Raw genomic sequence first — 15,764 nt, 5'->3', positions numbered from 1 at the left:
CTGCCTTTCTGTGGGTTTTGCAACTACATTCACTAACCACTAGGCTACTCTTCCACTAGCAACATTCCATATAGAATGTCAAATAGTAGCAACATTTCATGTAGAATCTCAAATAGGGGAAGGGAAATGGGACGTCATTTACCACCTTTCTGTGGTTTTTGCAACTACATTCAAAGCGGTTAACATAGTATATACATGTACTTATTTGTACCTGGGGCAATGGAGGGTTAAGTGACTTGCCCAGAGTCACAAGGAGCTGCAGTGGGAATCGAACCCAGTTCACCAGGATCAAAGTCCGCTGCACTAACCACTAGGCTACTCCTCCACAGGGGAAATGTCTGTTTATCACCTTTTTAGTATGTACTTACTTGTGATTCTCCTCAGTATGTCATCCTTTTATTTTCCTCACACACTGCCTTTCTCCTGTTTAAACTATTATGGTAGTTGCCCAAATCTGGTCTGCTGCATAGCGTGCCAGACACTTGGCTATGTGAGTGCCTGTTTTCTGCAACAACGTTAGCTATTGTACTTGCAGCCTGATAGGATCAAAATAGTAATTGGGTCTATCAGCACAGCCAGTGCTAAATAGTTGCCATTTCTTAGGTCTCCTGCGTAGTCTGCTAGCCACTGCCACCTATGTGCATTTTCACTAGGGCTTAAAATTATTACAGTACTTGAAGCCTGCCAGAAAAGCCCATATTGCTAATCAATTCTATCATCACAGCCTTCCAGTCAAAACAGCCACACAATTGCCTGTATTTCCATTAGAACTTGTCATTTAACCACATTGCCATCCATTCTGGCAGTCCCAGCAATTGTTGAATCACTCTAGTAAAACACCACTTGTTTTTTGTTTAGAAATGTATTTATATTCTATGAATTGTATGAATTTGTATGTTTGAATTGTGCTTTGCACTTAAATATATTAAGTTTTGTTAACTGCTTTGAGTTGGACTATGTCTAAGGAAGGTAGTACGTATAGCAACATTTAAACGTTTTGTCATATTTTTACTATCTATCTTATTTAGCAATTGAAGTACCAGTGGAAAAAGTGTGAGCTGAATCCAAATAAACCAAGGGTTGTCTGGCCCCAGTGCAGTAAACTGCACTATCCTTTAGTGAAGTGGTTTCCATTACTTGGCTTCCCACTATTCCAGAACCTGTGAAATAGTTGTGCCCATCAACCAACAGGTGGAGATAGAGAACTGAAAATTGAGCTGAGACATATCTCTCTTGGCATTCAGTCCAGCTCCTCAGTATTTTTTTTATCTCCAGCAGGTGGATGGACACACTTTTCAGCCTCTGGTTCTGAATGATTTGCTCCTGGTCTAGTTGGTCAACTAGTCCCCAGTTGAGCTTTGCGGGTGTCTTGAGTCAGCAGAGTCGTATCTAGAGGTCTTCAGATCCCTGTCTCTGGTGCCCCATGAATTTACCTCTTCCCTCCCTTCACCTTTCCCCTGTTTTCTGTGGAGCTCTCCTTTTTCCAGTACAACAACCTTTAAAGAAAGGAGAAGGAAAGAGGTCTGCTGGAGAGCGTATCAGTCCTGATTCTCTCTCATCTGCATTGTGCTGCGCTTGTGCCAGTTAGGGTGAATGGTGATGGCTGTGGCTTGTATCACAAGCAAGGTGGGATCTGCAGCCATTTGGTGGCAGTGGAGGGGGCCTCTCTCACATGTGGGGTAGTGAAACATATTCTCTGCTTGTCAGCAGCTCACATTGCTGGGTCCTTGAATGTGGAGGTGAACTTTCTCAGGAGGCATTCATTGGACATTAGAGAATGGGAGCTATCTAGCCATGGTTTTCAGTTGATAGTGGACTGATGGGGTTCTTCACTTCTGGACTTGATGGTGATGAAAAGGAATGCCAAAGTGCCCAAGTTCTTCAGCCGCTGGAAAGAACTGGGCTCGATGAGGATCACTGTCCTACTGCGGCTCTAGCCAGAGATACATCTACTATGTTTTTCCTCTTGACCCATGGTAGGCTGCATGTTGAAAAGAATCACATTGCACCAGGGTCATGTAATTCTCGTAGCCCTGGATTCTTCTGAACCAACCAATCTGTGGAGCTTATGTCCTTTCACAGAGAGGACAAAGAGGCTATTCTTCCTTGAAGCTTCTCGATAGTAAGCAGAGGAGCTTGGCCTCATTGCTTCCAAGCCCACAATTGGTAGATGGCTGAAGGAGACTATTACGTCAGGTTATTTGCTTATGGGGAAGCATGCTCCTCAGGCCTTGTGGGCTCATTCTGTGAGGCATACAGCGACATCCTAGGCAGAGATTACCTTACTGTGTCTGTAAATATTAGGTGGTCAGCGCTTAATACCTTTGCCAAGCGCTACAGGCTGGACGTTGTGGTGCGCTTGGAAGCCAATTTTGGGGCTCCAGTCCTCAGAGCGGTGGCGCCAGGATCCCACCCACTCTAGGGATTGCTTTTAAACATCCCACAGGTTCTGGAATAGTGGGAAGCTACATAATGGAAGGAGAGAAAAGGTCTTAATTGATCATTTTCTTTCCATTAGTCCTTCTCACTATTCCAGAGGCCCGGATGAGGTTTGAGATGTTTAGTATGGGTCAAATAAGGGCACACCTTGCATGGTGCTTCCTGCATATTTCTTGTTCTCTGTAAGTTGTCCAGAGGTGAGAGAGGTCCACACATGTTTGCTCGTCTGATTAATGTTAGGTTAGTGAGGAGTTTAAGGTTATTGTGTTCGTTGTGAGTTTCTCTTTACTGCTTGTCTACGTAAATACTGAAGAACTGGACTGGATGCCAAGAGAAGTCTGGGCTTCATTTTCAGTTCTTTATCTCCACCTGCTGATTGATGGACACAACTATCCCATAGGCTCTGGGATAGTGAGAAGGAGTAATGGAAAGAAAATTCTCAGGTAAGACCTAACTTCTCCTTACTCAAGATTTTCCTGCATTAATTTTATTCAGTGCAGTAAGACATTTTAGCACAGGAAATTCAGCATAAAACTTTTTTCTAAAGGTTATCGCAGTGGGCAAGCAAATCACTGACAAAATGCTGTTAATGTAAATGTTATAATGGGGTGTCCCAGTGCTGTGCAGAGAATGCCTATTCTATAACAGCATCATGGCGCCCTGATTCTGTTATAGAATACTAGCATAAGCTCACATTGGTGTGCATAAATGTAGGTCACTGGCAGACGTAAATGAGCACGCCTAAGTGCGCCTTGCAACGTGCACAACTTAAGATTATTCTGAAGTTAGCATGTAGGCACACCTGTGCACCTCCCATGTTGTGCCTATGCATTTGCCCCTTTGAATTTATGCACTATATATAGCACTCGCATGCTAACTTATACTATAAAATAGTGTGAGGTGCATTGACACGCGCAGATGCCACTTTTCTGCCCAGTTATAGAAATGTCTTTGTTTTACACTCTTCCTAGCTCTGATTTTCCATCAGCTCAGGGCTAGAGTAAAGATGCAGCAGGAAGCAAAATGATCATTTGAGGAGAAATGTCCTTGGATCCCCCTCTACTTGATGCCATAAAAATAGCAAGTACCTTGTGGTCCAAGTATACTCCCCCACTCCCTAAATCTAGCCATCTCTAAACTTTGGGGGGCAGGCATGGTGCCCACTTACTCCTGCTTTGGCTCTCCATTGTAAGAAATGCACTCCTTTTATTAGGCAGGCTCACCCCTAGTGGTGCATCCAGATGTGGTGCTAAGGGTTAGGCACCATAATTTTGGACAGTGGCATTGCTATAGGCAGGAGCAAGTGAGCATCATTCCTGTCTCCCAACATTTAGAGGTGGATGGGGTTGGGGGTCCAAGAAGTTCCACTTGGATCATAAGTACTATTTTTATGGGTGGGGGTCAATGTGGTGCTTTTAAACTGCAGTTTTCTCTAAAATAGGGTTCAACATAGTGTACAAGAGTAAGAGAGATAACAAAAATGACAAAACCCATATCAATACAGTAAATACCTTGATGTTTCTAAGTAGCAATACTACATTTCAGATTGCCCAAACAAATAAGTCTTTAACGTCTTTTGAAATTTCAAGTAATCTTGCTCTATCTGAATATGTAGTGGAAAAGCATTCCATAAGGCAACAGTAACAGCAGAAAAAATTGAGGATTTGAGGGGATCCATGTGGACCATGAAGTTTTACTTTTTTGCAGGTAGAGAGTGTGTGTGTGTGGGGGGGGGGGGGGGGGGGGGTGGAGTTGAGGGTGTAGAGGCCACTTGGGCCAACAGGGAATTATTTTGTGGGGTCAAGGGGTGGAGTGAGTAAGTCCTAGACCAAGGAAGTTTTGTGGGATGGGGATTGGGGAGTCCAGGTTTTTTTTTTTGTTTGTTTGTTTCCCTTCCTTTTTGTGCATGACCATACAGGTCTTGATCTGCTGTCATTTATTATCTTATGAGCCAGTCGCCACTCGTGCAGTGACAGGAAGGGAAACATTTTACTCCTGATATAACAAAAGACCGCATATTAACTGTGGTGGTGTACGCTGCTTTTTCTGACATAGCACACTTTTTAATGTAAGAAAATTTGCATGCTGTCAGTTTATCGCCTCGAGTAAAAGGTTTTTTTTTTTTAGCATATGCATTAAAACGCTTAGTGCAGAATCCTGATACAATGCTTATTCCAAGGCCACCTTAAACTCTGTTTCTGTTTAACTGCCACTGTCCACCCCAGGAAAAGTATTCTTGTGCTCACTAGATTTTGTTTATTTATTAGGATTTATTTACTGCCTTTTTTTTGAAGAAATTCACTCAAGGCAGTGTACAGTAAGAATAGATCAAACATGAGCAATAGGCAATTACAGCGGTAAAAATATTCAAATAACCATACAAAGTATGGCACGGTATACTACTTACAATGTCAACACAAAACGTAATAGAACATTTTAATTGATAGTGAAGGGTAAAGGAAAGATGTAACATATAGATAGGTAAGAAGAGTTACAAAAATAAGGTGACTAAGTTAAAGAAAGTTGCACATCAGATCAGAGAGATGGTTAAATGTTATCTCAGCTAGGGTAGGAGTGGATAAACACGTCCTGCTGCAGTATGTTCAGCCCATGTCACTCCTTTGCATCACATTCTCAAATCAAGAAAACCAGCAAAGGTTATAGATCACCTGTGAATGTGAAATTTAGTCTTAATTTCTGTGCCTCTCATTTCTTTGCGAAGAGTTCTAATATACAGGTTTGGATCAATACAACTACTTTTCTTATTGCACTAGTTTGGTTGTGTTCTTATCTAAACGTAGCGCATAATGGTATTTCTATAATGTCAGAAGTTCTATAATGAGCAGCTGCTAACCTGCATTTGAACTTTAAAGAAACACGGCCTTAAATAGAAAAGTAATGTGTGTTAATGTCCTCTGTTGTAGCACCTGTTCTTGAAAACGGCAAAACCTCTTTCCAGTCTTACTCCCCTGATCCTGGCAACAAAAGAAGCAATGAAGAATAGCCGTTAAGTGGCAGCACCCTTACTGCAGTGAGCATTTGAACCTCCGTGGCAAAGACCAGGATCCCAGCTCTCCCTCTGAAGTGCTGAAAATTTTGGTTCCCTGCTGGAGTGCAGAAGTTCATTTCTGTCAGGTGTAAGAGGGATCGCTGCAAGGACATTGCACACACTGCTGCTATCAGTTCTTCATCCTGCCTGGTGTTAACATTTTGTACAGTTTAGCAAGGTTTGTAGGAAATCTCTGAATCAAATAGGGGTTGCAAAGCCAGTTTCTGCTTTTGAATCTTTCAGTGTGCTTTCTTTTGGGTGATTTTGGAATCTTGACCATGTCAGTCTGAATAAATTCAATCTCTGCTCTACTGAGCTTCAGCGAATTTCTGATTCTCCATTGAAATCCTGCAAACTTTGGGTAATCTAAGAGGGGTTTTGTGCAGCATCTTTCCTCATAGGAACTTGATAGGAACTCGGATGTACTCTGAATATCCTCCCTTATCAGTATTTCTGTTAATCAGCTGAGCGTATTGTAAGGCAGGTTGATAAAATGAAACCTTAAATTACTACTTTATTTACCTCTATGGTACAGCCATTAAATTAAGCAAATGGAGAGCCAGCTCGGTGGCACACTATACACTGTCAGGCAGAGGTCCAGTTTCTACTTCCTAAGCCAGGCTGGGCTGGGGATGCATCAGAGATGATGCTCACAATTAGCTGGGGGAGGGAAACCATGTTGAATCCTCATGGTAGACTAGGAGGGATCATCGATCTGTGGACCCTTGCCAAGGCCCGTTGTTATAATAGCTAGTCAAGTAGGTTAGGAGGGGATTTCAAATCATTAAAAAAAAATTTCATGTAGTTATGAATGAAGGCTTAGAACACCATAGCCTAACATTGGCCAGTTCTAATGGATATGGAAACCCAAAGTAGCAGACTGAAGGTGTCTGAATTCCCCCTTAACCTCCATCACCACTCCCTTCTCCTCCTCAAGGAAGCAAATGGAGGTAGTGGGATTGATCTGTCCTGTTAAGTCATTTGTTGCTTCAATTTGCATATCTTAATTGCTAATTGCTGTGTCATAGTAGGAAAACATCAGCCATTGTAGGGTGGCACATCAAGGCCTTAGTCATTTTTAAAAAATTTAAGATGGTTTAAAGCAGGGTTGTCCAACCTCAGTCCTTGAAGACCACAATCTAGTCGGGTTTTCAGGATTGCCCCAATGAATATGCTTAATAATCACATTTAATTATACTCTATAGCAATAGTTATTTTTTATCAAATTTAAATAACCACATAAAATGTTTCACTTCAACACTCAACAAGTCATACATTCCCTATTTCTACCACTCTCATTCTATTTTCTTCACCAACTCATACTCCACAATGTATCTACAACATTGTATTTTCTATGATTATAAAATACTCTTAATCTTACAATGATATGATTTTAAACTTCCTCATATGATGTAAACAGTCACACTGTTTGTATAAATAAGTGCCTCAGACCCTCTCCTACATTGGTTTACTGCATATTTTACTCTCCTTCACTACAAAGCACTTCAGTGTTCAAAGCTTTCTATGTCGGTGAGAATCTCTACGCTTCACTCTTCTGCATCCAATTCCAGTTCACTGCTTTGAACATTCCCAGAAATAGGAAATGTATGACTGGTTGAGTGTTGAAGTTAAATATTTTATGTGATTATTTAAATTTGATAAAAAATAAAGATTGTTAGAGTATAATTATATGTGATTATTATATTGAAATTCTGGTACCTATTTAGAGATCGCACAATTAATATGCATGAGATCTATTTGCATGCACAGCTTCTGTTGTATGCATATTCATTGGGGAAATCCTGAAAACCCAACCTGACAAGGGCTGAGGTAGGACATCTGTGGTTTAAAGAACATTCAAAAATGTAAGTGAGTGCCAGAATAAACCTAAATGAAATGGCTTAGTCATCACACCCTTATACATTTTTTTTTGCATTCTGCTATCCAGAAAATACATTTCAAAATGCTGTTTATGTACTGATTACACAATAGACTCTAATCTGAAAGATAGAATTATTCAAAATCAAGAATAAGAAAACAAAAAGTTTTTATTGCATAAGTCTTTCCATCCTTGACTTAGTGCTGGAAGAAGATCCTCTTGCCATCATGATTTTAGGATGTGTCTACCAACTTTACATGGAAGGATGGACATTTATGTCCTTGGCAAAACAGCTCAAGCTCTTCTAAGTTGGCTGGGGATCGTCTATGGACTGCAGCCTTTAAGTCTTTCCATAGATTTTCTATTGGTGTCGGTTCTGGAATTTGAGTGGGTTATTTGAAGATATTCACTTTCTTCTTGTTCTGCTCCATTAGGATTATCATCATACTGAAATGTGAATCTTCTTCCTAGTCCCATGTCTTGACAGATAGAAACAGGTTTCTTCAGGATCTGCCTGTACTTTGTAATATCCATCTTTCCCTAGATCTTCACAAACCTCCTTGTCCCCATGTATCACTATAGAGATGGGGTTAAAGTGATATGCTCTCTTTTTACAACATGAATAACTCTTTAGCATTGAGACCAAAGAGTTCTAGTTTGGTCTCATCAGATCACAAAGAAGACCCACATGTGTGCATTGTCCCCTAAGTGTTTTCTTTGGAAACACTAGGTATCAATCATGTGGCTTTTCTTCAGCAGTGGCTTCCTTTTTCCCATCCTCCTATACAGGCCATGTTTTGTGGAATGAAATTAGTCAATTATCATGTTCTCCAGTCTCATTAACCCACAGCTACTGACTTTGGAGAGAGAATCTGATCCAGGCAGAGTCTTGGTGTTGCCAAACTGTTTCCATTTTAGAATGATAGACCAGAGTGGGTCTCAAGAGATGTTTAAGCACATTGAAATTTTATTCTCAATCTGCATCTTTGAATAACTTTATCTGGAAGTTCTAAAGGCAGCTCTGTGTTTAGTATGTTTAGACCTTAGTTTCAATTTATTTTTTCCATGGAAAGCTTCATCCAGGAGTATTCAGATTGGCTCGGCTACTGGGAATCTGCACGGGGGGAGGCATTACTTAACTTAGTATTGGCCTTGCTAAACAATTTTTGGAATTGGTGTGCATTTGGGTTTACTGTAGTAAAGGCTGTGAACACTTAGCAATCAAGACCAAATTTTGATTTCTTAATTACTTTATCAATATTTTTATAACTTATTTTTCCATTGAAAGTGTAGAGTATGTTGTGTAGATCTATGAAACAAACTTTAATCCATTTTGAATTACATTTTTGGAGCAGAATGTAAAAGTTATTGCGAAGGTTTATACAAGGCATTGTATTTGAGTCCTACATTTTAGCCCTGCTTTTGTTGAAACACAGGCCCTTTCTTGGTGCAAGACTTCTCATGAATTACAGTTTAGTTCTCTACTACAGACTATGTAATCTCGGGCAAGTTTGCTTAGCTCCTGGCACCACAATATGTTGCATTAATCTGGCTATCCTAGGCAACAAATTAGAAAAAATATTTTATCTCAGGATGCCATGGGTAGATAGTTTTTGCTCCAGAATACATTGTCAAAGTAGTAATCTAAAGGAGTAAACTATTGATTCATAGTTAAAAATGCAGCAAATCTGGTATTAGAACCCTTCTTCTCGAGGAAGTGACGTCACGGGAGCAATGGCAGCATAAATGCTGAGCTCCTGCCTGCCCATAGCAAAAATAGAAAGATTCCCTACCATAATCAAAAATTAAAAAACATCTACCGGAGGGGGCAAAGCCTCTGACAGTGCAGGTAAAAGGAAATTGGCGCTGATCCACTGCCAGTAGCGAACTGCGGAGTTTTGCCCCGGGCGCTACGGAGAGGTGGAGGAGCGACGGAGGGTGAAATATCCATTGGCTCCGTGTTAAGCAGGCGAACAGAGCGCGGGAGAACAGACCCATCAGCACGAGTGCAAAGCCTCTGACAGTGCAGGTAAAAGGAAATCGGCACCGATCCAATGCCAGTAGCGAACTGAGAAGTTTTGCCCCGGGCGCTACGGAGAGGTGGAGGAGCGACGGAGGGAGAAATATCCATCGGCTCCACGTTAAGCAGGCGAAAAGAGCGCGGGAGAGCAGACCCATCAGCACGAGTGGAAAACAAAAAATAAAATAGCAACAGGGGAGAAAACAGAAGCGATGGAGTCCAGCGCTACGACGCCAAGCCTCTCCCAATTCGCATATGCGGGAGCCACGAGGCAGAACAATATGGCGGCCAGTGGAGAGGAAATTGCAGCAAGCGGGGACCGAAAACGCAATCCCTCTACCGAAGATATGTTCCCGACGCCAGAACAAATGAATCAAGAGGAGGAATCCCTCCCAGAACTAAGAACTTTGCTGAATGAAATTCGCACTGATTTAAAAGCTATGCGAGCTGACTTAGCTAAGATGGGGGCAGATCTCAGAAGTGAAATCAAAGAACTTGGGCACAGAGTGGAGGAAACAGAGACTAGACTGGAGGAACAGGGGGAGAACATGGGGGCCCTGGACCGGAGAGTTCAAGATATAGACCTGGGGCAAGAAGCACTAGCTGACAAGATTGAAGATTTGGAGAATCGCAGCCGGCGGAACAACCTCAGATTTCGGGGGTTACCGGAGTCACCCACTTACCAAGAAACGGAAAAGGTGGTACAACAGATAGTATGTGCATTGGTGGCAACTTCCGAACAGCCCCTGGAGCCCGAGCAAGTGCTATTGGACAGAGCTCATAGAGCCCTTGGGGCCACAAGAAACAACCTTCCCAAAGATTTGATCGCCTGCTTCCGGGATTATAAGCTCAAGGAGAGAGTTCTCCAAGCAGCACGCCAAAAGCAAGATTTTAAATGGGACACATACAAAATCGAGATATATCAGGACCTGGCGGCGGCAACACTGAGGAGAAGAGCAGACCTGAAACCAGTCACCAGGAGATTAAGGGAGATGGGGCTTCAGTACAGATGGAGGCACCCATTTGCCCTGGTATTCTATAAAGATGGGAGACAACATCAGATAAAAACGCTAGCAGAAGCACGGGAGCTGCTGCCCGAAGATATTCCAGCAACAGCATCCACGGATGTGGAAACGAGGCGCTCTCAGACGAACATGAGAAATTATCCGAAGTGGCAGCGAGTAGGCCGCAAACGCCTGCAACGCCAGCAATCAGCTGGACGCCTCACTTGAACACAAATGCCAAGGGTAATGTCAAGGACTGACATATTCAGTGGTTGATATGGTTAGAGATAAGGCTCTGTTTGGGGGAGTATAGCATATAAGGGGAAATGGGGATTCTGGAAGATCAAACGGGGGGAGGGAGGCAAGTAGGTAAGGGGAAAGAGCAAAGGGAAATGTTAGAAATACATAAGGATTGGAGAGGGGGAATCTAAAATGGTAATTTCTAATTAGAGATGGGCAAAGGGGATCACTTCCTCTCTACAAAGCACCGTTTTATTTGAGATGAAACGGGTGCTCTGGATTTGGGAAAGGAAGATGGGGGGGGGGGGGGGGAAGTTCAGAGGGGGGAACGGGGGGAAGATAAACCTTAGGGGTATATTACAAGATGGGGGGGGAGGGAAAAAAGGGGGACAGGATGTTATGATGTTACAGTATGGTGATAAATATGTTGAAGGTTTATTATTACAAGTTGTAAAATGTTTAAATGTATAACACTAAATGTAAGAGGCCTCAATACACCGCAGAAGCGTAGACAGGTGTTTAGAGAATTGACCCGACAAAAGTCGGATGTTGTGTTTCTCCAGGAGACCCATCTGAGAAGAAATCATGAACACCTGATGAAACATAAGAGATATCCCACTGTCCAATGTGCTTCCAATAGGGCGAATAAAAAAACGCAGGGAGTCCTGATAGCTTTGTCGGGATCCCTCCCATGGCAAGTACATACTACAGTGAAAGATAAAATGGGACGATATATATTGATGACAGTGTCACTATATAATAAGCATTATACTCTAGTGTGCATGTATGCCCCTAACGTGGGGCAGAGAGAATTTTTAGATACAGTGGAAAAGGTGATACAGGAAAATATACAAGGAGAATTGTTGGTGGGAGGTGATCTTAATCTCACGATAGATCCTAAATTGGACAACTCAGGAGGGAGAGTAGAATATGCAAAAACAGATAGGAAAGCCCTCATAAGGTGGATGGCCCGATGGGACCTAGTAGACATATGGAGAGAGAGACATGGGACAGAGAGAGATTACTCCTTTTTCTCTCCCAAACATAATACCTATTCACGAATTGATTACTGGCTAGGAGGCAGAGGGATGAGAAATGATATCAAATTAGTGGAGATAGAACAATGTAGCTGGTCTGATCACTCGATGGTGCTATTGGAGGTGATGGGAGGGGGAGGGAAGACAAAGAAGAGAAGATGGCGCCTAAATGAAACACTTTTGATGGACCCACAGAGTGTCCTAGAAATAGAAAACAATATAAGAGAATACATACAGTTCAATGATACTGAAGAGGTTAAACCGACAAGTTTATGGGAGGGCCTGAAAGTAGTTATTAGGGGCCAATGTATAGCGAAGCAAGCATATATCAATAAGAAAAAAGCAGAGGCAGAAACCAATTTACGGAAACAAATAACGAAACTAGAGAACATGCATAAGAAAGACCCAACAGATAGTAAAAAAACAGAAGAAATACGCCAACTTAAAGCTCAACTTAATGAAATACAACTGGCGGATATAGCCGGACAGTTAGAACAAGTACAGCAGGAGTACTATGAATTTGGAAATAAAACAAGCAGATTACTGGCTAATAAGCTTAAAAAGCAGGCACAGCGCAATTATATACAGGGCATACACAGCCCCTCAGGGGAGCTAATAACACAAACAGAGGAAATGGCAGGGGTATTTTGGGATTTCTATAATCAGCTATATCAAGCAGAACAAGATACATCAAGGGAGGACATGGAACAATACGTGCGGGACCTGGAGATGATTAGAGTCACGGGAAGGGAGCAGGAAGCGCTGTCAAAGGCCATAACATTAGAAGAGATAGAAGAAGCAATAGCAGATTTGCCAAACAACAAATCCCCCGGGCCGGATGGCTTCCCTTCTAGATTTTATAAAAGGTTTGCAAAAATACTAGCCCCAGTACTACTGAAAGCTATTGCTGCCTTCGAGGAGGCACAGGAGCTGCCATACTCATGGAGGATGGCTGAAGTGACCATACTCCTAAAGCCAGGTAAAGACCCGCTACAGTGTGGCTCCTACCGGCCAATATCTCTCCTGAACACGGACTATAAGATTTTTACTAAAATAATGGCACGCCGCCTACAGGAGGTAATGCCACGATTAATACATGAAGACCAGACTGGCTTCATTAGGGGTCGTCAAACACATGATAATACTAGGACACTGTTACATATCATACAACAAATACAGGATGACAAAACACCAACAATAATATTCTCAGTCGATGCTGAAAAGGCATTTGATCGTGTAGATTGGGAGTTTCTATTTACAGTAATACGTCAGATAGGTATAGAGGGACGATTTATGACATGGCTGCGCCTATTATACACGAAACCGATGGCGGTATTAAAGATAAATGGGACACATACTAACATACTAGAGCTGCACAGAGGAACAAGGCAAGGATGTGCAATTTCCCCATTATTATTCGCAATATCAATCGAACCACTAGCGAGGATAATACGGACACACAAAGATATAAGGGGAGTAGTACGGGGGCAAAGGGAACATAAAATAATGCTTTTTGCCGATGACGTTCTCCTGACATTAACCCATCCATCACAATCAATACAAGAGATAATGGAGGTGATGACAAACTATGGAAGGGTCTCAGGATTTAAAATTAACATAAATAAATCAGAAATATTAAATCTCTCGGCATCACCTAGGGAAATACAAGAGATAACAGATAAGTTTCCGTTCACATGGGCAAATAAGTCAATTCGCTATCTAGGGATACAGATTACACCGGAAATAGGGGGATTATATCAAGCAAATTATCCCAAAAAAATCAAAGAACTGTTTGAGGAAGTGGACAGATGGGAAGGACTTACTATATCATGGCTGGGAAGAATCCATGCTATAAAAATGATACTCTTACCAAAGATATTATACCTGTTCATGGCCATCCCAATACCTATCCCACAAAAGTTCTTCCAACAACTAAATAGGAAAATGTTTGCCTACATCTGGAGGAAGCGACCCCCCAGGGTAAATAGGGATATGATGTTCCAGCTGCCCGTGGAAGGGGGAATGGGAGTACCAAATTTCCACCTATATTATCAGGCAGCCCAACTAAGAGTATTAGCGGAATGGACTCCTAGAAATAATAAAAAATGGCTACATTGGGAACGTTCATGGTTGAGTACCCGCTATATAGGAGATATACTTTGGAGGAAGGGGACTGAAATTATGTCTCTAACTAAAAGGGTGCCGGTGGGGATTGGCCTCTTACTGGAGACATGGTTACGGATACGACGAAAAGTGTTTCCGGAGAGGAGATATTTTTTACAAATGGCTATATGTGGGGCTCCGGGGTTTCCGTTAGGAGAATCAGATAGTGTATATAAAATTGGGCCCGTAAGGGATTATACATGTTAGGCCAGATATGGAACAATGGAGAAATTAAAAATTTTGAAGAATTAAAAGAGGAATATGAGTTGGAAGAAAGGGATATGGCATATTATCATAGCCTGCGGAACTATATAAAAAGACGGGCAGGGGAAGAGCTGGAACTTACAGAAACAGGGTTAGAAAGGGCAATTAAGGGAGGAGGGGGCAAAGGGGGAGTGTCACGATTATATAAGGCACTATTAAAAATGTCCAGCCCTCAAGATCACTATATGAGAAGGTGGGAGGGGGCCTTACAACAAACCTTTACAAGAGAATGCTGGATGAGGGGACTTAGATATTTATTGAAGGCCTCTATCACTCAGTCAGTGGCTGAGAATGGTTATAAAATATGGTACTGGTGGTACTATACACCGGATAGACTGCAAAAAATATACCATAAGATATCACCGAACTGCTGGAGGGAATGTGGTAATAGAGGTACATTTATGCATATATGGTGGGAATGTCCCAAGATACAGGCATTTTGGACTCAAATTCGAGCAATGGTATACCAAATCACAAAGATAGAATATCCAAATCAGGCGGAATACTGTCTTTTACACTTCCGACCGGGAAGATGTAAGATACACCAACATAAAATGGCTAGCCAGATTTTTGCAGCAGCCAAAATGACAGTGGCAAGGGCATGGAAGCAGATAGAGGTACCACATATTCAAGTAGTAAAGCATAAACTTGATTATCTGCATCAGATGGCGAAACTGACCGCATTGAGAAAAGGCCAATTACATAGGTTTCAACAAATTTGGCAACCTTATGAACAGATGAAAGAAACATGTAAATCACCACATTAAGAAAGGGGAGGGGGGGAGGAAGGGGGGAAGGATTGTTAAGAGTTTATTTGCAAATATTGTTATAGAAGAAGAGATAAATATACTACACATATGGTGAGCGTTGCAAATATGTGGAGATGTATTTAACATGTTAAAATATAATAAAGAAATTAAAAAAAAAAAAGAACCCTTCTTCTCCCCCCACCCCAGTATCAAATCTGGTCCAGACTTTTTATAAGGTGGCCGTCCCTGGTGGTAGAGGGCTTTCAGGCACTAACAGAATTGTAAAGGCAGATCGGGAATTTTCCATTGAGTAAAGCCTGTTTATACAATAAACTAGCCATTAAGCCCGTAAAAACGGGCGAGATTTCCAGCTACCCTCCTTGCCGCTGCTCCCTCCCCCCCTGCACTGACCTGACAGCGCCTCTCACCTCCGTGTGAAAGCACTGCAGGCAGCAGCAGATCGCTCTGCTGCTGCCTGCAGCGCTTCCACACGGAGATGAGAGGCACTGTCAGCTCAGTGCAGGGGGCCCGATGCGGAGGAGGTCGGGAGTGGCGGCGGGGGTGGAGGTTGGTGCGCGCGATGTTCGTTTCCAGGCGGCAGCGTTCGACAGTGACTCCGACTCCGTTTCCCTCTCTGTTCTGCCCTCTGACGTCATCACATCTTGACGCGAGGGCGGGACAGAGAGGGAAGTCTCTACTGCGCATTTGCAGGTGAGTCGGTCACTTGCCGTTTATATGTTTGATACTTTCTTTTTTAATGTTTATTAAAGAGAGATATCAAATACAGAAGTAACACCAATGGGTAAATCAGAAGATACAAAAAGCAGAGAGAAAATGTCGATTCAAATAGTAAAATTGTTTTTGTTAGGACACCCCCCCCCCCCCCCCCCCCCCCAGATAAACAATCAAAACATTCCAAC

General features: G+C 42.3%; 1 protein-coding gene and 1 long non-coding RNA gene across 6 annotated transcripts in view; one reads left to right on the top strand and one right to left on the bottom strand.

The window, feature by feature from the left end:
- Positions 1 to 6,181, top strand: part of PAK1 (p21 (RAC1) activated kinase 1) — a 184,353-nt gene extending 178,172 nt beyond the window's left edge. For all 5 annotated transcript variants that reach the window (XM_030200071.1, XM_030200072.1, XM_030200073.1 and 2 more), the window contains one exon: positions 5,364 to 6,181. In XM_030200071.1, coding sequence (XP_030055931.1) covers positions 5,364 to 5,450 — 87 coding nt within the window. In that variant the 3' untranslated portion in view covers positions 5,451 to 6,181. The remainder of the gene's footprint in view (positions 1 to 5,363) is intronic.
- Positions 6,182 to 6,277: 96 nt separating this feature from the next.
- Positions 6,278 to 15,245, bottom strand: LOC115468400. The gene is made up of 2 exons (XR_003941859.1): positions 15,030 to 15,245; positions 6,278 to 9,075 (listed from the first exon to the last, which is right to left on the bottom strand). It is a non-coding gene; the product is annotated as an uncharacterized LOC115468400 (long non-coding RNA).
- Positions 15,246 to 15,764: the final 519 nt, after the last annotated feature.

The sequence above is a fragment of the Microcaecilia unicolor genome, chromosome 4 (genome assembly GCF_901765095.1).
Source record: "Microcaecilia unicolor chromosome 4, aMicUni1.1, whole genome shotgun sequence".
NCBI classification, from domain to species: Eukaryota; Metazoa; Chordata; class Amphibia; order Gymnophiona; family Siphonopidae; genus Microcaecilia; species Microcaecilia unicolor.
This window is presented reverse-complemented; position numbering and strand designations above follow the sequence as displayed.